This window comes from Ambystoma mexicanum, chromosome 9, assembly GCF_040938575.1.
Source record: "Ambystoma mexicanum isolate Mex_15411 chromosome 9, UKY_AmexF1_1, whole genome shotgun sequence".
Classification (NCBI taxonomy): Eukaryota; Metazoa; Chordata; class Amphibia; order Caudata; family Ambystomatidae; genus Ambystoma; species Ambystoma mexicanum.
In genome coordinates, this window is record NC_090931.1 from 416721958 (window position 1) to 416741877 (window position 19920).

Here is a 19920-nt window from a genome sequence, read left to right on the forward strand (position 1 = left end):
TTTTTGTTAACGATTAAGCCGATGTTGGCTTTGACGAAGAAGGGCATTTCTTCGCCATTGCCATGGAACATTGAGCACCAGCGTGCATTTGACTTGCTCAAGACTGCATTGTGCTCGGCACCAGTTTTGGGCACACCAAATTATGAAAAGGCCTTTGTGTTGTTTGTGCATGAATGTGATGGATGTGCTTTGGCTGTGTTAACGCAGGAACATCGAGGGAAGAATAATCTGTGCGGTTACTTTTCTTCCGCCCTTGATCCTGTAGCATGCGCTTTGCCAAGATGTTTGCGATCTGTCGCTGCTGCTGCTTCGTCTGTAAAACAGAGTGAGGGAATGATCCTAGGCCATGCTTTAACCCTGATGGTACCCCACTCTGAAGATGTTCTATTGAACAGAACTCAAACGCAACATCTCACATCCGCACGGTTGACAAGATATGAATTGATCTTGTTTGCACCACACATCCAAATTAAGAGGTGTTGTGTTCTTAATCCGGCTGAAATCTTACCTTGCCCAGAAGGTACTGCTTGCAGTGACGAAGAGTAACACGATTGTCTTTACACCACCGAACAAGAGACAAAGGGCAGAACTGATCTAAAAGATACTCCTTTGAACAATCCACAAGGGGAGCTGTTTTGCGATGGCTCCTGCTTCAAACTTCCGGATGATACATCCACAGCCGCTTATGCAATTACTACCTTAAGCACGGTCGTGGAAACCAAGAGAATTACGCATAGCTCCACGCAGGCCGCAGAGATTATAGCATTGACCCGATCTTGCAAACTTTCCGAAGGGCTTACCGTGAATATATACACTGACAGTCAGTATGCCTTTGGGGTGGTTCACAACTTTGGGAGACTTTGGTCAGAAAGAGGGTTCCTGACTTCACACGGTACAAAGATCCAGCATGGCTGACTGATAGTACAACTACTCTCAGCGCTTGCACTCCCTACTCAGCTGGCTATAGTAAAATGCGCAGCGCATCAAAAGATTGTAGAAGATGTAGGAAAAGGGAACGCTTTAGCTGATCAGATAGCTAAACAGACTGCCGCTGATCTCTCTTCAGACATGTACACTTCAAGGGAAGCCACAAATGTCTGTACTATGGATTGGGGTACTGACTCCGTGACGGATATCCAAGCCGATGCCACATTAGAAGTGTCTAACAAATGGGCTGAGGGCTTGGGGAAACTTGATGATGATGGGTGGAAAGAGTCAAAGGGAACTGGCTACTTCCTGACGCCTACCATTATGATGATGGTTGTTATGGCTCCTGGTCCCACACATATATGTGCCCGCAAGATTACAAAAATGTTGGAAAATGTATGGGTGAAAGACAAAATCTCTAAGGTAGCTGAACGTTTTGTCCAAATCTGCATGATCTGTCTAAAGCATAATGTGGGAAAGGGCACATCAACTCCTAGGGGAAGTTTTGGTGCACCTTCTGTCCCCTTTGAGGTTATACACTTTGATTTTATTGAGATGGAACGGTGCAATAATCTGAAGTACGTGTTAGTCGTCATTTGTGCTTTTAGCAAATGGGTTGAGGCTTTTCCTGTCAAAGACGCTACAGCCATGACTACTGCAAAGACTATGTTAAAAGACTATTTCCCGAGGTTCGGGCTACCAAGAGTTATCTGGTCGGACAATGGTCCGCATTTTATCGCTGCTGTAATTCTGCAGATATGCGCAGGATTACAGATCGATAAACGGTTCCATTCAGCCAGACACGCTCAGAGTGCTGGACTAGTAGAAAGACACAACAGCATCATCAAAAACAAGCTCGCTAAGACGTGTGCCGGCACCAAACTAAAATGGCCAGACACCTTACCGATCGTGTTGTTGTCAATGCGTACAACCCCTCAAACTAAGACTGGGCTCTCTCCCTTTGAGGTGGTGATGGGGGGGCTTGCTAATATCTGGAATCTTCTGAAATGTCGTTCTCTGCGAAATGTAGAAAACGTCTTTCAGATTACTGTAGCCAGTTGACTAAAAACTTGTATTTGATTTATCACCAGGTGCGAGAGGCTTTACCTGTGTGATATGAGGGCCCTGGTCACAGCATACGGCCAGGTGACTGGGTCCTGACGAAGGTATTCGAGCAATCCTCTTGCCTTGCACCTCGGTGGCGGGGCCCCTTCCAAGTCCTGCTAGTCACGCAGACGGCGGTACGGGTGTCAGGCAGGAAAAATTGGATCCATGCGACGCACATCAAGAAGATTGCACACCCAGTGCCATACGATACAGAAGAAACAGAACCCCTCATCAGTACTGCAACCAACGACCCCGAAGCAGTAAACCGCATTGAGAGTGTGTCGGAGACCCTCCCTGAGCCCGTGAGGCCCAGGGAAACAGCAATTTTGCCTCCACACTCTCCAACAGTTTTGTTTCCGGAAGCTGTTGTTCTGGATCTTGTATCCTCCCTTGTTCTTGATACGTCGCTTCCAACGGGAAGTGACGACACGTTGTTCTCAGATCACTCAGTACCAGGAAGCACGAGGTACGATCTGCGACCAAGGAAATAGACCTACTGCACGGTTCGGCTGTGCGATCGAGGAAAATCATCAAGGGCTTGCCTTTTTGGCCTGATCTATTGTCAATACGGAGATTCTGTTGGCTAGGGTTTGTGGAAGGACTAAGAAGACGCTCGGCCTGGAGGTTGCAAGCTAAAAACATTGGAGTGTTCGTTTGAAGATCACTATGCCTGCAACCGCTACTGCTCGTACAGGACTGATAACTGAACCTGTGACCAGCTGCAAAAAAAGGACAGAATGTAACATGGGCCCCGAAAACATACTGCTGTTTTTTTTTTATAATGTTAATTGGTTTTATAATAATCATTGTTTTAGGCTTCTGGTATCTAGAAGAAGTACATCTGCTCGAGAATTTGTTACCGACTGAAAATGTACCTTCTGTTTCTACTCCTTTTGTGCATCTGAACACTCTATCTCCTAGGGATTCTCAGCATAGACAGAGATATCACAACAACACTCTATTACTCATCATGAATGCTACACATGCCATCTTTAATAGATCCAACTTTTGGGTTTGCTCGCATTTACCGCAACACGGGGATAAGGGGCTAGGTTGGTACATTCCTCCTTTACCTTTGACAACTGCATGTTATGCTTCTCTTAGAGCACTATTCTTCGATCACTGGAACGACAGTATCTCAGGGAACTTTGATGGGACTAATGTGAATCAGTTTGAGAAACATGCTTTGACTCCCTTGGGATGCTAGCTTTTTGCAAATAGAAGTAAGCGCAACGTTGCTTCTATTAGGCCTTCTGATAGACTGTCTCATCCTTTCCAATCTTTCATTTCCTTTAACATGGATCCTATAGGTAATAAGAACAAGTTCGGGGAGACGTAGCAAAATCCTTTGCGCCATTATGGGGACAAATAATGAACTCTGAGGATATCAGGAGACTAGCGAGAGTACTGGAGAGAACCATCAACCGGACCACTGACATACTCTATAATATGACTCTAGACCAGAAAGCAATAAGGTTAGTAGCACTTCCGAACCGGATGGCATTAGATGTCATCCTGGCTGAACGTGGAGGGGTATGTAAATTAGTGGGGTCTGCTTGCTGCGTTTTCGAGCCAGATTCCTCCCCAACTATCTTCAAGGCAATACAGAATCTGCATGTCCTAAATTCAGACGTGCATGTTCCCGAGCGAAACTGGGATCTTAGCGCTTGGTTCTGGGACTTCTTGCGAACTTGGGGTTGGAAGGTAGCCGATCTAATGGCAATTGATATCTCCGATGGTGATTCACGGTGTGTGGACACTGAGACGTGTAATTATTAGCTTAGCACTTGGCATAAGCCAAAAGGAGGGTTTTTCAAACGGGAAATCATATTATACCCTCTAGATCGTGTGTATATATTTATATATTGGCCTAGGCCAAGTCGCTCTGCGAGGAAATCCGCGTCCTGACCTTAGATCTGTGTAAGCCGCCATTTTAGGTTCATCTGCCATTTTAGATTCTCTCTCTGAAGTCACCCTGTGTTCTAAGATGGTGGACAGTGTCGTTTTGAATGTAACATGACTGTCTTGACCCCTGTGTACAAGTTAATGTCTAAACTGCCTGCAGGCCAAATGTGAGGGTCATGTACACAGACCTTGTCCTTCATTGACCTGTGTATAAAGGATTACCTGTACCAACGAGACTAATCCATGAACATACATCGAGCACAATACTGTTTGAGCATCTAATGTGAACACTTGTTTGACTATATTGTTTAAAATATATGTGAAAGATCAATGTGAAATCCGAAGACACACTGTTGCTATTGTGACTTGTTGATGAATGTATTAAGGACAATCCATAAATGTATAGATGCATACATTAGGAACGAACTCAGCATGAACCTCTAGCCCATGGAAATGGTTAACCTGCAAGTGGGCTGAACATCAGATAACATACTGAATAAAAGGCACGACTATTCTGATGTACTCACTTCCCACACCGAACGAACTGGTATTCGCTGCGTGAACTGAGGGCCTGATAGCTATCCAATACTCTGTTTCTTTGAAACTATTCAGTTAATTTGATAAAGATCTGTGTATCTTTATAACCTGCGTTTGGTGTATTTCCTTTTGGAGGTACTCAGCCTCGATATCTTCTTTTGCTTTCACACTGGAACTGAATAACGTTGAACAGTAAGACTGATTACTTTACCAACTACCCTCCTGTCAGTTCCAGAGTGCATGTCTTTCCTTCGTGAAACGGTCTGTCCTTTGTGTTCCTTTACAGGGTGGGCTGTATTTTGTAGTGTTTTAAAACTGTCTGTTGTAGTAATAATAAAGTAGATATTTTTAATGACCTTGACTGGACAGTCCCTTTTATTGTTGGGTAATAATTGGATTTTCGCTGTGCTGCAACTAACCAATGATCCATGACCTTGCGAGATGAGTCTACCATTCCGTCCACACTACCACAATTGGACATGGAGTTCTTATAATTCACTTGCAGTCCAATCTGTTTGGATCCCTTCTGGTGTGCTAGAGGTATGGGGTTGATTGATGGTTTAGAAACCCATATTCATTGCTGGACCACTGGCTCTCCAGAAGTTGATTCATCACACCATTGATGATAGCAGATGAAAGATTTTGTGAGTACCTGGGAAGATAATAGCAGTGCCTGGCAAATGCCTAATACTTCTACACAAGCCAAAATTATTGGTTTTGCCAATGCTTGTTTTTAACAGGACATCAGTAAAGGACCGCCTAGTGCTAATACATCGAGTGGCTGAAGACAGACCTGGATAAGACATTTTTATTACATCAGAAACAAGTTTGCAGCTCCATTTTAATCATTGACTCTCAGAAGACAGCACTGAAAACACATTGGTCATCACTTCAAGCACAATGTATGATGGTAAGGCTTGATAAAACTAGCTCAAAGAGATTCCAGGAGGATGTGTTTTGAGTGGGGTGGGATAGGAAGTTGGTGGGAATGGTCATAGAGATTAGAATTGCCATGTGCAGTCAATGGGTGGGTAAATAAGCAAACAAAACCTACAATCTTTGTGTCCCTCCTCATCTGCCACTTCTCCCTAGCTGTACTCTAATGAAATAGTTGTGTGTTATTAGGTGGCACTTTAGTTCCACCTAATAGTTAAAACTAAAAATGGCATATCTATCACCTTGAATAATTTGTTTACCATAATTCTGTGAAGTTGTAATCTGTAGCCGAGCTTTATTAAGTAATCTCACACACCAGGTACCTGACTTTCTAGGTTTTCTCTTGAATGCATATGTAGGGTACCCAAGCTCACTCTTTAGCATACACCAATTGGGTGTGTGAATTTGAAATTGGCTTTCTGGAAAACCAATTTGAAATTCACAAACCTAAGGATTAGTACAAACATCCACCTGGGCTGCCACAGGGAATTCGCTGTGGTATCGTGCTGAGTTGCTTATAGCATTGGAATGTAGTGTTCTGAACAATCTGCAGTCTATATGAACCATTATATGAACTTTACTTAAGCAATCATTATACATTTCACCAGCCGAACGGGTGGTAACGGCCCGGGATAGGTCAGAGCACAGCCTTGCAGCGTCCTGTTCACTCATACAAAAAACTGAAGCAAGATGGCTGACCACAGAGCTAGAAGACAGGGCTGCAAGCAGAGCCCCTCGTTTATATCCATGCCGGCCAGCAGGGAGACAGAGCGGCAGCAGTGGCAGCGGCTGTGGCGCCGCCACTGCTGCCGAAGGCATCAAGTAAGTGGGGGAGCAGAGGGACGGAAATTGAAAGGGAATAGAAGGTGAGGGGAAGTTGGCAGGGTGGGGGAAGCAGCCACCAGGTTTCTCGGCATGCAGGCTTGGATCGTGGGATTTAGCCTGCGAACTTAGCAACCTCATTTGCTGCTCCTTCAGCCCCGGCTGCTAATGGTTCTTATAGCGTTTAATTGTCCAATGAGAACACTAAGTAAACATTCCAAGAGTTACATTTAAGCTTTATATATCCTGCCGAAACAAACAAACCTGGTGTTATGGGCCCTGATAACCCAGTTAAAGGCTCGAGCAAGCTACCTACTCTCCACCCCAAAATAGTTCACATGCCAATGGCATATCGCACTGAAGACATGTAAGTACTTCTGGTTTGATTTGATTTGAATTTGGATTTGTAAGGCGCAGCCACTGCTGCAGTTGTCTGCTCATTCAGTATTATTAGCAGACACCACACAAAGTGCAGTCTTTGCACTTCAAAAATCCCGAGTAAAGTGCCATGACATGTAAACAACTTTTACCTGTTTTACCGAGTTGTTCTGAATGCAAATGTTTGCTTTCCTCCTGACCTACTTCTCCTGTAACCGAAGTTAGTTGGCGCTTCCTTTGCGCTTCTTATACGATGTAGGCTGGTGCCCGAACAAACATCATGGCCCATGTAACACCTTACTTCGTGGTTGCTATTTCTTCCCACGGCATTGTTCGTCTTTCTTCCATCAACCCAACCATGAATTCCTCGCTCTCATAAGTTCTCAGCAATGTTTTTACTTCTCATGATATCATGAATGCACTGCGGCTGAATGCATGCAGTCCTTCTTTCTCTGCTTGTCATCCATGAGCGTATGTCGCCAGACTTTGCGCCGTCTGCATGTTGCTGGCCTGTCTGTGGATCTCCCCTGGTTATATATACTGCGGTTATCAGTCATATACATGGTCCCCGGTCAGCCGTGATCAATCGCTTTGCATTTTTCTCACATTCAGAGGAGGTATTCACTGATCCCTGTTACAGCAGAGATACAGAGTGTGCTGGCACATAAAGTTTAACTGGTCCCCAAGATTGATGTGTAATGGTCTGCCGACCTTATATTGTCCAGCAAAAAAGGCATGGTGTTTTATTTTGCCTACCTGGCAAATACTAGGCTCTGCAATGGGTATTGCATCCTTTTGCCGACACCCGTTTTCCGACGGATGTTTTGCCACTGGAGTTTTGCCAAAAATGTCCATTGATATTTTGTGGGGGGCGGGGTGGGAAAGGGTAAATAAAGGGGTCGGGAGAAGAGACATTTAAAGAAATAATGAAAAAAGGGGGTTTTAGCACCCAAAAATAATTAAAAACAAAGTTCGATTAACTTTTACGGCAACACTCCCACGGCAAAACACCCGCCGGAAAAAAGGGGGTCAGCGAAATGACATGGAACCCTGCAATGCATACACCGGTGATTCGCATACTAATGCGTTCACCTTTCATGTCGCCATCTTGTGCAGTCTACATGGTCATGTATTCGTCTTAGAGAATCCTAGAGCAATGGCATAGGTTTCGATCGAGTCCTGTGCGTCAGCCATATAATGTGGGGTTAATGATACCCTCTCTACTGGCCTAGTCTCCGCTTCCACAGCACCAATAGTTGCTATACATTGCAAACGCCTAGCACATTCTAACATCCTTTGCAAACTTTTAATGAGGTTCTGTCTAATTTGGCATCAATCAATTGGGACCTGGGTCTTCATCAAGTACTCACGCCTCCTGATGTGTCAACTTCATTTGTAGTAGTAACCAGGGTCGCTGTTGGCTGAATATGGGGTTTGTGACTTCAAATATAATGTGGCTATTAAGCACTTTACATAGTCCTCTCAAGTTGGATGTATATATATTGCAAGACCTCTACATAGAGCCCCTCCACTCCCTCAGCATCCCAGAACCTCTTCTACTCAGGTTGGTGAGTTTGATCCTAGTTAGATATGTTTTATGAAAGGAAGTGACCTAGAGCTTGTCCTGTTTAAGTACTGCACTCTTCTGATCCACTTCACTGGTTTGTTAATGCCGCAAAAAACAATCACCATTCATCTTAGATGTATATTTCGTCGTCACTATATATAATGACACCCTCTTACTTTTGGGGTCACCCACTGCAAGTCCCTCTCATCAGCATACTGTTTATGAGTGACTTCCTCCAGGCAAGTTTCCCTGTTCCTGGCATTCTGGTGGTCACCCTCCCCAACATTCCCAACTCCAGCCTGGAAAATAAATTCTCATGCCAAACTCCCTAAGTAGGTGGTGAACTGACCTCAACCACGGCCAGCTGAGGAGCACATTGACTCCTTCCTTCGAAGTAGGGAGCACATAGTGTCTGCGTGATGCTCTTGAGGGCACTTGAAGCTCTGAGGTATCACAGATTCTGGGACATTGTTGCGGGTTCTGGGTCTCAATTGATAACATTGCTTCAATCCTATGGATTTTTATACCTACATATGTGCAGCAACATTTCATCTTGACCATTAAACCTCGTTGTGGAAGTGCCACAAGTCGTGTGTCTTTCTTCCCTGCTTCAGTTCACCTTATGCCCTTAGCGCTAATATCAACATGCGTAGGCAAGGGTTGATATAAAATATGGTTCACCCATTCTGCATGATGATATCAGCTATTCTACTGAATTTCTATAAAGTGTGTGGCATTCGCATCCAAGCAAGATTCCAAAATAATATTTCCTTAAATGGTCTCTGCTCTTCAAATTTATGTTTAAGTGTACATGCCTCTTTAAATGCAGTCCCTTTTCTTGTCACGTGTTTTTTTTTTTTAAATAGCATTTCTCAGGCACAGAAAGACAGGTCTGCTTGCTTACCTGAGAGTGAAGTGCTCCACGCTGGAGTTGGAAGCCAGGTACAGGATGACACTCAGGATCTCACCAGGCTTCAGCGGGCGGTCTGGCAGCCGGATGTAGATATTGCTGTCCAGCCGCTGCTCTTGCATGGCCTGCATCGGCGGTGGCTGGAAGAGGCTGATGCTGCCAATACGTAGAAGAGGGTGCTGGGTGGGCCCTTCCGGCCTCGCAGCTGAACCCCTTCGGCTGGTTGGCTCGCTGCCACACTCTCCACTCGCATCCGGTGTGTGCAGCGTGTAGAAGAGGTCCGCCTGCTGACTCTCAGCGTTCCCATCCAGGCTCTCTGTTGATTTTCTCCTGCCCATGGGGATGGCACTGGGCCCAAACCAGGTGTGGGGAAGCTCCATCTGGACAAGACATGTGGCCAGGCTCCCTCGAAGCCGGCATGAGCTCTTGATCTCCCGAATGTCCCGGAAGGCATGTAGTTGTACACAGGGAAGGCGGTCAACCACCCCAAAATCATCCCAGTCCCGGCCAGCCACATAGAAGAGAACCTGTGCCACAGGCTGGGTGGACGGCACCCGCTGCTGGATAATAAATGCCCGTACTTTCCAGTTCACTGTCAGACGGTCGGGGATCTCCAGCGTGCTAGAGGGCTGCAGCAGCTCCCGCGGCAGCACCTGGCCAGTGCTAAAGGGACCCAGCGACACATTGAGTACTGGCAGCTCCTTGGTCTGGAAGACCACAAATGGCTCAGAGCGCTGAAGCGTCCCGCTGCTGCTGTTCCATGGGAGCGTTGGTTGGGTCTCCTTCAGGAAGAAGGCCAGGCGAGTATTGGAGAGACGGTAGCTCACAGGCAGCAGGACCACAGGCGAGGGCATCGTGGCTGTCGGCTGAGCAGATCCTGTTGGCAGCACCTTGGCATAACCTGGAATAGACAACAGGGAGACTCTATTAAACCACAATCTTGCTTAACCAAAGAGACAGAACAATCCAACAGTCTGCTTATCACTACACAAAAGTGGAGCTTGTAAACCAAAGTTCGGAATGCTCAAGAACATGTCAGTTGGGAACAGCAATCACTTATAGCCAGGACCACAGCAACGACCAGGGCTTGAAGTCAGTGAAGGGGGTAAACACTGCCTTCCTCCCAACCCGAGCGTGTATTGCCTCCAGAGCAGTGAGTTGAGGTCAGGAGTGGACTGGCCCATAGGGAACTCTGGAGGGGTGCCGGTAGGCCTCTGGACCCTGGTAACCTATGTTATTTTCACATTTTCTCATAGGAAAAGGATTGGGCTTGCTGAAAATGTGTAATATGGGGCCACTTTGAACATTATTTCCAGGGCCTGTGTTGGTTCCTAGTCCACCCCTGGTTGTGGCTTGGGCTCCCAGTGTTGACTGTGATATGGAACCTCACTTCAGCAGATCCTGGACCATTGGGATTGGGCGCATTGAGTGTGCCTACCATCCCCTCGCCGCATGCCTCATTGGTCCTTCAGGCCCACCGTGCACAGCGGTCACCTGCTGACTCAACCTATTTTAGAGTCTTTCTTCACTTCAGGAATACGTGCTATTTTTAGGTTTTTCGGACGGGTCTCCTATTTCATCATTATTTGCACCATGAATTGCTCGTGTTATTTTCGAGTGCAGTCTTTCCTGCATTAATATTCTAGCATAGCCATTGCTTCTTTCAACCATAGTGTTTTTTTCAATGTCTTATGAATGCTTCTACGGCTTCAATTATTCAACAGAAAAGGGGGTAAATACACGAGCCACGGACAGATGTTTTTAAGAGTTTTTCTCTTCCCACCACAATGCTGAATATCAATGTGAATTGGAAACCAGTTCTGTGTATCACCAGGTCAGTTTGTTAAGTGCTGCTGACCTACTACACTACCAACATTCATGCTAGCATAGGACCCTCAGTACCAGGAAGAGGTGTAGTGTGATATTTCAAGGGTTAAGTGGTCCTGCTCAAATAGAGGTTTGCATGAATAACGAGCCTACTATTCCGTGGTGCATTGACTCTAAGAAAATCTGTCTGGTTCTGCATGCACCCACCCCCACCCCATTTTCTACTGGCTTCAGAGCTTTAAGTGGGCCGGCGCCAGCCGATCCCCGGTAGACTCTGAAATCTAGTTTTGAGGCGGGGCCCTGCCGGGGCTCACTATTCTTCCCTGGCAGTCTTGGCCACTACATGACAAGGATTTTTTTCTAAAGCTTGAAGCTCTTGCTCGTGTGCGAGAGCTTCAGGCTTAAGAAAAAAATTCCTTTCGTCCTTAATGGTGGCAACGCACCTGTGAGCCATCTCTTAAAGCAAGAGATGCCTGTGTGCCGGTGCCGCCATTATGGAGAGAAACGTGAGGCCGCTGGAAGCGGAGGCCTTTTTTACTAAATCCTGAAGCTCCCGCGCATTCGCGGGAGTTTCAGTCTTTAGGAAAAAGGCCCCAGCTTACAGTGCCCTCACCCTTTCAGCCTTATTGGTTACGCTGGCGGCTAAATAGTCGAGGCGCTGTCTCCTGCCAGGCAAGTCTATAGAAAATAAATGCAGTAATCAGCACCCTCTCCCCATCTCTTCAAAACGCTGTCTGGCAGGGTGCCAGTAACCCATTGAGCCACGGCTCATCAAGGGGGCGTGGCCTAAAGGGGCCAGCGGGTGACCCCAGCCTTAGGTCACGCCCCCTTGGTGAGCCCGGGCTCATTTAGCAGTGCACACTTAAGGCACTGCCTGGCTTGGACGAAGAGCCACAACCCTCTGCTCCACTCCTTTCTCCTCTGTGGACTTGTTCTGGGTGTCTCTCCTTCAGTGGCGAGTTCCATGTGCCCCGCCTCCTGCTCCAGCCTGGCTGGTTTTGGGTGTGCAGCTCCCTTCTCTTCCTTCGACTCACTCCTCCCTAATGGGTCTTGGTGCCCCCCTTCCATGGCTGATACTGTGTGCCCCCTGCTCCTCCCCCTCCTTGCTCCTCCCTAACTGGTCCTTAGTGCCCCTCTACCTGTGGCTGCTTCTGTGTGCCCTGCCCCAGGTGGTTATGTGTGTCTGATTCTCCTAATCCTACCTAGTTGGTTCTGGGAGCCCCTCCTTCCGTGGCTAATTTTGTGTGCCCCTCACTCCTCCCCCTTTTGGTGGGTAGTGCTGAGTGTTCCAACCCTCTTCTGCTCCTCCTTGCTTCTCCCTGCCTGGTCATGATTCTCCCTCTTTCTGTGGCTGGGTATTTGTGCCCTGCCCCCTGTTCCTGCCCTTGCTGGTTCTTGCTGTTTCAACCCACTTCTGCTCCTCCTTATTCCTACTTAGCTGGTTCTGGGTGTCACCATTTCCATGGCTAGTTCTGTGTGCCACACACCCCCAACCTCCCTCTTCGCCTGGCTGGTTCAGTGTGTTACAGTCCCCTTTTCATCTGTACTACTCATTAACTAGGGCCTTGCCTGGCTGGTTTTGTGGGCCCTTCACGCCTCCTCCTCCTCTGGCTGGTTCAGGGTGCAACAACCCTCCCCCGCTACCCCCAAGCGCCCCTCCTCTTCTTCACTCCTGCCAAACTAGTTCTGGGTACCCTCTCTCGTGGCTCGTTCTGCAGGCACCTAACCCCTTCATCCTCTGGCTCCTCCTTGTTGCCCCAAAATCCTTCTCCTCCACCGTCCATATATGGAACTGCATGCCCTCCATCTTGAGTCTCTCTCTTGGGGCCCACGCCCGCTCCTCCCCCTCAATGGAACTGGGCGGTCCAACCCCTCCCCTCCATCGCCGTGCATAGCTTGTTCTGGGTGCCCTACCCACTTCCATGACTAGGCCTGGGGCCCCAACACTGCCTCAGTGTTTCTGGGTGCTCCCAATCGCCTAACATTGTAATACACCTCGAAATATGAATGCTAAAGTCATTCAAGATCATATGTAATACATAGGTGTTTGCAATACAATACGAATACCATTGACGAATTGCAACGTGGAGCGTCCTAATGGGAGGCCGTCCACCAGTACTGAGTTAGAAGCGGCCCGGCTCCTAGAGTCCGACATGCCCGACTCCAGGCAAAGGCTGCGCCGGTGCCAGGTGACGTGTAGGGTTTGCACGCTGGGGACATAGAACATTGGGGCAGTGGCAATAGCACGTGGATTCCGAATAGCGCAATCTCCTACGATTCTGGCCTCTAATCTTACGATACGATACGCTGGGTTCCAAGTGGTCTTGTTTGTGTTAAGTCTGCAGCAAAAGCAGCGTACAAACAAGGAGCAAAGAACACGCGACTGTACTAACCGGAGTAGGTGTCCCTTTCAGACGCGGAGTGAGCACACCCATCTTTCCCGGACGCCTTCTTGCCCCTGAAAAGTGAGGATACCCTCACACTGAAAGCATTGCACCCTTCCTGGAGGTGCTGTTAACATTCCACTACTAATGGCAGGGCACCTTTGCGGGCAAGCACCCAGTACTGTGCCACTGAGCGCATGGCACCTCCACTGAGAAATGGCAGCGCTATGCTTGTGCAGTGGGGACGAGCAAGGTTCCCCGAGTCGGTGGCCACCTTTCCATTTCAAACAGTGCACCCCGGCCACCCCCCATCCCTGAACACCCGCACGTGCCTTGCCATAGCACTGTTGCGATTGTTCGGTATTAGCCTGGCCACCCGTTGAACTTGATTACTCGAAAAGCATGTAAACTGCATCGCGCTAATGCTCGCCGCACAGGGTCAAGCACACTTGAGACTCCAGAAGAGAACGTTCTGGAAGCTTAGGAATCAATAAGTGATCAACAGATGGGCACTGCTGCTGCGGCCTCCACTAAGTGCCCCCGCCACACCCTTCCCAACACCCTGCGCCAACCAAGTCAAAACATGCATCTCCTATCTCCAAGCCTGACTACCCAAAACACACACATGGGGAGAGACTCCATTCACACCCCATCAATGCCCGCGGCTTTACAGAATGGTTTCGCAGGACACTTTGGACGCGCAGGCGCATTGGAAGCATGTCTGTGCTGCGCACTGCTAAGAACAGCAGCATTCGGGACCCTCTTTTCCCCTGGGCCCATTTTCTTGCTAACATTGTCGTGAACTACACTTGAACACATACACAGCACAGCAATAAAACCACAGGCCTGTTATGCACACAGGACAGTGTTGCGGCACCATGAGGCAAAATACATGGAGACTATCGAATGTGCATATGTACTGAAATCATCAGAAGGGACATTTCAGGCAAGGACATCAACATGAGTGACGTCATTCTTTGATGCTTGAGGGCTTCACGAGTAGTGAAATTACAAGTCCCCCAGATTAGCCTGTACACTTACTTTGTTCACATGCAAGGAGTGGTGGTACTCACACAGGCATGAAGAGCTGGGGGGAGGTCAGCTAGTATCAGGGCAGATCTGTCAAGAGGGCTGTTCCCAGTTATTTATTCTGGGTGTATGAAGTTTCCTTCATGACTGCTTTAGGCAGTAAAACATATGTCTGCTGGTTGTGTTCCAGAGTTCTTTTCCCGAAAACCACACTTGGGGAGAGAGGCGGTGGGGGGGGGTCTGAATTTCACAGTTACTGGTACACAATCTTTGCCTCCACCGCCTCCCCCCATCCGCCTCCGGACTAGAGAAGCAGGAAGTTCACCTGCAGATGAACGAGCTCTTTGTGCCCCCCCCCCCGCCCCCAGTACTGGTATATCATATTAGTGGCGGCTCCTCCATATGCTCGGGCGGGGCACCGCCCCCTTAGTTTGGGTGAGAGACGTGCACTTTAGATTAACATTCTAATGTACGTTTAGAAATGTAATCTACACGTATATCTCTCACCGAGTGCCAGGCAGCACAGTCACCCCGGTTCTTCATCTGCACGAGGAACTGTCCTGCCTCTGTCTGTGCAGGGCCACGGCCCCTCTAAATGGTAAAGGCTCCATAACAAGGTTGCAATGAGAGGCCAGCAGAGTACAGGAATTATGCCCCCTCCTTCCCCCAAGTCATTCTTTATTGGGCTAACAGCGTCCACACGCTGACTGACTGGATGGGAGCCCCTTCCTGTCATTCAGTTCGTGTGTTCATGCTGCGGAGAACAGCGGTGGGCAGTGGTGTGCTGAAGGTGCGAGCAGGTAAGTGAAGTATAATGTATGTGTATGTATTATATGTGTACACATGTGCGTGCATGTTTGTGCGATAGTTTGTATGCATGTGTGCTTGCAAGGAGTTGTCTGAATGCTGTATAAATGCCTGGGTGAATAAGAGAATATATGTTGTATATTAATGTGAATGAGAACATGTGTGCCATGAGTGTTTGTCTGCATGTGTCAAGGGGGAGTGGGCCTTCAGCCTACATTGGTCCAGCCAGTCTGGATATACTTTCTTACTGTGGCATGGCGTTTTTTACTGGCTGGCAAAGCCAACAAGAGTATGTTCTTATGTGGTAATACTGACATATATTGGTGCAGTCTTCATGGATATGCATAGTCACAGCCATCATGACATTTATCTTTTAATGCTGCCATATATTGAGGACAAAAGCCTCATGAAAATGCATTGGAAAAGGGTCCCATGCATTGTTGGTGGCTTGCATCGATTGGACTTCTCCATCTGCTTTCATACAAAACCAATTGCATCCTGTGTGGCTTTTTACCCAATCTTTTAAAGAAAGTGTGTTGTACAGCATAACATTTTAACCCATTATTTTATATGTTCCCCTCTGCATCCATCTTTATTGGTTCCGGCTCACTCACTTTCCGTCGCTCCCACATATTATGCTGCAAACGTTAACGCTGCTCCAATTAAAAAATTCTGCAGCCGCCAAGGAAACCAAAGACCTCTGGCGAGCAGAATTGGGGCTGCGTGAATATGTGTGCGGTGTGACCAGGGATTCACAGGGCTCACATCCTAGTTAATAAGCATCAGAGCGCTGTGCTTCACACCCAGGGCTGACAGTGTATCAACTGCAACGCTTTGCCAGCACCGAGGCCTGTGCACAGAGCACGAGGTTTGAGCTCTTGCACAATTGTCTAAGATGATTGTGGGTGCTTCGTAGCCAGAGGGCCATATATGAGATCCCGGTGGGCTACCAGCACTTGTCAACAGGAAGCAGGAACTGTGATCGATTGCCCCTGGACTTCCATTTTATTTTAAGGACATACTGCACCTAACTCCAGTCTCCCATCCCCTGGGACACATACACTTCGTGCCATTACTAACAACAAAGTCAATAAACGCTCGGATCTGCAGGCCTGGGAGATTTGCGGGGGAGGGAGAGTGACTTGAAGCATTTACCTCATTCATTTCTCCCAAATCACTTCTCTACAACCTCAAAAAGAAATGGAAGTTGTTTGATGGAAGGTCTCTGCGTGAGGACCCCTGCCAGCATCCCATTGCCTGTGTCGGAACAGCCATGACCGCCTGCAGAGAGTGTCATGGCGAGCGCCTGTTTAATGAGGCTGGTTAAGGGAGTGCAGAGGGAGCCATCTTACTTAGCATTCCAGGAACACACCGGTAGCCGGGTTCATCCAGGGGGTTCTCATAAGCATCTGCGGTCCAGGAGCGTAAAAAAAACACCCCTGCACAGGGGTGCAGCGTATGCGGGTGCTCCGGGGCCCGGGCACCCAAAAGATAAACCCGTTTGGGCATGACTTTCCTTCGCCGTCATTTCATTGACACAATCTACGGCTGGCACAGGGCATCACTATGGACTAAGGAGACGCTCCCACCCCACTGACAGACTATTGGTCCAGACCCGAATGAGACAATTTGGCATTCCCATCTCCCATGTCACGCATGCCAGTAAGCCCTAAAGAAAATGGCCCTAAAATCCAAAACATTTTAATTTTGGTTCCCCTGCCATTGCAACCACTGCAGTAAGGCTGAAGGGTTAGGTGGAGAGGTCACAGGAAGGGGGGCAGGGAGTCAGCAGCCCCAAAGCGGCTTGTATATATATCTGCGGGTGGTTGGCATCTCAAGGCACTCTCATTCCATTTTGCAGGGGGACCTATTCATTTCATGTTAGGGAAGACCGTAGCATTGACAGCCTGGGGTTATCTGGGGCTCGTTCTGAGGGCCCACACCGACATTTTAAACTCCCATTCAGGTATAATCTGAAGCCGTCCTATAATGTTACGGTGGTGAGTAGTGTGAGCTCAGTGAATATTTTTTCACAGCAGAGATAAGTTGGGGGTACATTGTAGGAACATAGAATGGATAGTGGGTAGGGGAGCCTTTGCAATATTAGATTTGCTTTTAACCCAGGAGCCAAGGGACACAGTTGTGTTGGCCCCTTAGCTCCTCAGTGAGACTGACGGTGCAACCTTGGCACTATCAACTTCCACTACTCAGTGGAGGGACTGATGGCACAGCAGTGAAGGATGCCCACACCCCAACATTTGATACTATCAGCCTTCCCACACCTCAGCCATTTGTCCCAATTGTCGGATGGACTATCCTAACTTTTATAGACCCTGAGTTACATGGAAATTTCAGCAATTTTTGTTTACGTGCAATTGAATCAATACAGGACTGAAGATGGCTGACGTGTCGCCGCGAAATGCAAAAGACATGAGAGCCCCTAAGTCTCATAATAAACTATAAAGGTATATACTTTCTTCCCCAGATAAGAACGTCTTGGAGGCTGATTTAAGGCAGCTTTGCTTTATGGTTCGCCCAGAGCTTTAAGTGGGAGACAACATCGAGGGTCATGGGACAGGGTTGTGGCTGAACTGTGCTAGGCGTGGCCTTAAGGAGGGGCAGGTGCCACAAACACAGACTACATCATGAAGCTCTGCAAACATGCACTTGGGGCCAACTAGCATAGTCTCAAATGGCTCTGTTTGCATCTATTCAGCATACTGTAAATACTACTCCCTCTTGTTAAGTTTCCAAATAAACTGCTGTCTGCAAATGAACCCTTTTCTGACTCAGTATATAAGTAATTCAACCAGCAAGCCATTCCCCTCCATTCTGTAAATCAATGACCTAGGCCCTGCGTGCTTAATAGATCTTATCTGCTCATGTTGCAGCTCCCTGGTTATTTGACTGTACCATTATAATCTGCAGCTATGAACCCCCTGCAAGGAAGGGCTTATAGGATGCACATTTCCCCTAGGGAGGCAACAATCTTCTCAAACTAAAGGCTGAGCTTAAGGTGTTAATTTATCCTAATCTCTTAACCGGCCCAGAAGGGAATGCATCCCTGTGAATGGGGAGGATGGCAAATAGCACCAATGTGCACTACCTGGTGCTTTGCATAAAATCAAAGAGCATTTTGGGAGCATAACAACAATCACATACTTTTATACATGATATGTCGGTGATAGTAATTCAAGGCAGCAACACCTCTGTGCACGTAAGCGTAATAAGGAGAAAGGCTAGTGTATGTTATGATAACACCGTCCCAGTAAAGTGACAGCAACATAACAGTGTATGTTATGATAACACCGTCCCAGTAAAGTGACAGCAACATAAGAGTCATATATACAAGTTTGTAAGAGTTATCCTGGGAGGTGAGAAGAGGTCAGTTGCTGACAGTTTTACTTTAGTAGGCAGACGGCATCCTTGCACACATTTCATTCCCAGCATCCCACATCCATCCCACACTCAACATGAGTGGTGCTGATTAAATTCATGCCATGTGCTAGGCATGGTGGAAAGAAGGATCCCAAGCACAAGGAACGCTTTTTACAGGCAGCTATGACTCTGCCCCAGCTAGCCCCAGTGCTCCAAATCAATACAGATATCTTCAAGTCGCTACAGGTGTCTACCATGAGCTCCACCATGAGCTCCACCAATCACTTTGTGACTCTAAGGGCTTAACTCTACTGATAAGCTTAAAAGATGAGAGTCCTGTTTCCTGTACTTAAGAATGGAGGTATGTGCGTGTTTTTCATGTATACCCGTTCATGTAGCCACCTCATTCAAATTCCATTCAGGAAGCCACTGAAATCCAGAAGGCCCAACGAGGAAAGGGTTGGGAAAGCTAACTTCCAGGGGAACAACCCCATGGCCTACAGTACTTGTCCCCCACATACCAAACCTTTCATATACAATGGGTGAAATCCTTCTTTTTTGTTGCGGGGGAGGGGGGATGGCGGGGGGGCTGTCTCTTGAGGGAATGAACTAAAGTCCTATTACAACAACATGTAACGCATAATACATATGCTGGCGTGGTGTTAGTAACAGTGTGATAAGCAATTCACTGTAAGTGTCAACACATTTCGTGTTTCTGGCTAGGTAGGGGAACTGTGCTGTGCATCAGTTCGCCTGGTAGTAGAAACCTCCAAGCCGTCATCAGGACACCCTGGCTCAAGGCGTTGTATTAGAGTGTGTGGTTCGCCCATTGTGGAGAAGAGCTCCAGACAAGCTCTGCAAACAAACATAAATTATAACATTTTTGAAAAAGTGACTGTGGTTTGGCTTGTGCGCTTGCGTTCCAAGTAAAGAAAAACAAATAATAATGTGGAAACACGCTTTGCATTGTTCCGACAGGTCTTCTCTCGCGAGATACACTGTGTATTACTGTGAGTGCCAGCATGCACTGGAGTCATAAGCCAAGGACATTAGGGTTTGGAAATAATTAGTCTTCACGCCCTATATACATTGTACTATGTGCTTTTCTTAAGTGTTATTGCTATAGTTATTCTTTTGAGGAAACATCCCTGTCTGGATCTTCCTGAATTTATCAAGAATTGTGTAGTTCTAAAGCTCCCTCAACCATGCACTCCTGAAGTGAGCTCAACCCTTTTTTAATTGGACCTCGGTACCAAAGAGGAACCAAGGTATGTATAAATTGACAATGACAAGTTCAGTCTAGCTGGTCACATATATTATCGCACTAAAAACCCCGATTTTGGCTCAACACCTCTGCCATTAGCATAGAGCGACAACCCATGACAAATTTGGTCTAGCTGGGTACA

At 47.4% G+C, this 19920-nt stretch overlaps 1 protein-coding gene across 1 annotated transcript in view; it reads right to left on the reverse strand.

The window, feature by feature from the left end:
- Window positions 1-19920, reverse strand: part of TMEM132E (transmembrane protein 132E) — a 1510109-nt gene that overhangs the window by 589719 nt on the left and 900470 nt on the right. The window contains exon 3 of the mRNA XM_069614886.1: window positions 9084-9990. Coding sequence (XP_069470987.1) covers window positions 9084-9990 — 907 coding nt within the window. The remainder of the gene's footprint in view (window positions 1-9083; window positions 9991-19920) is intronic.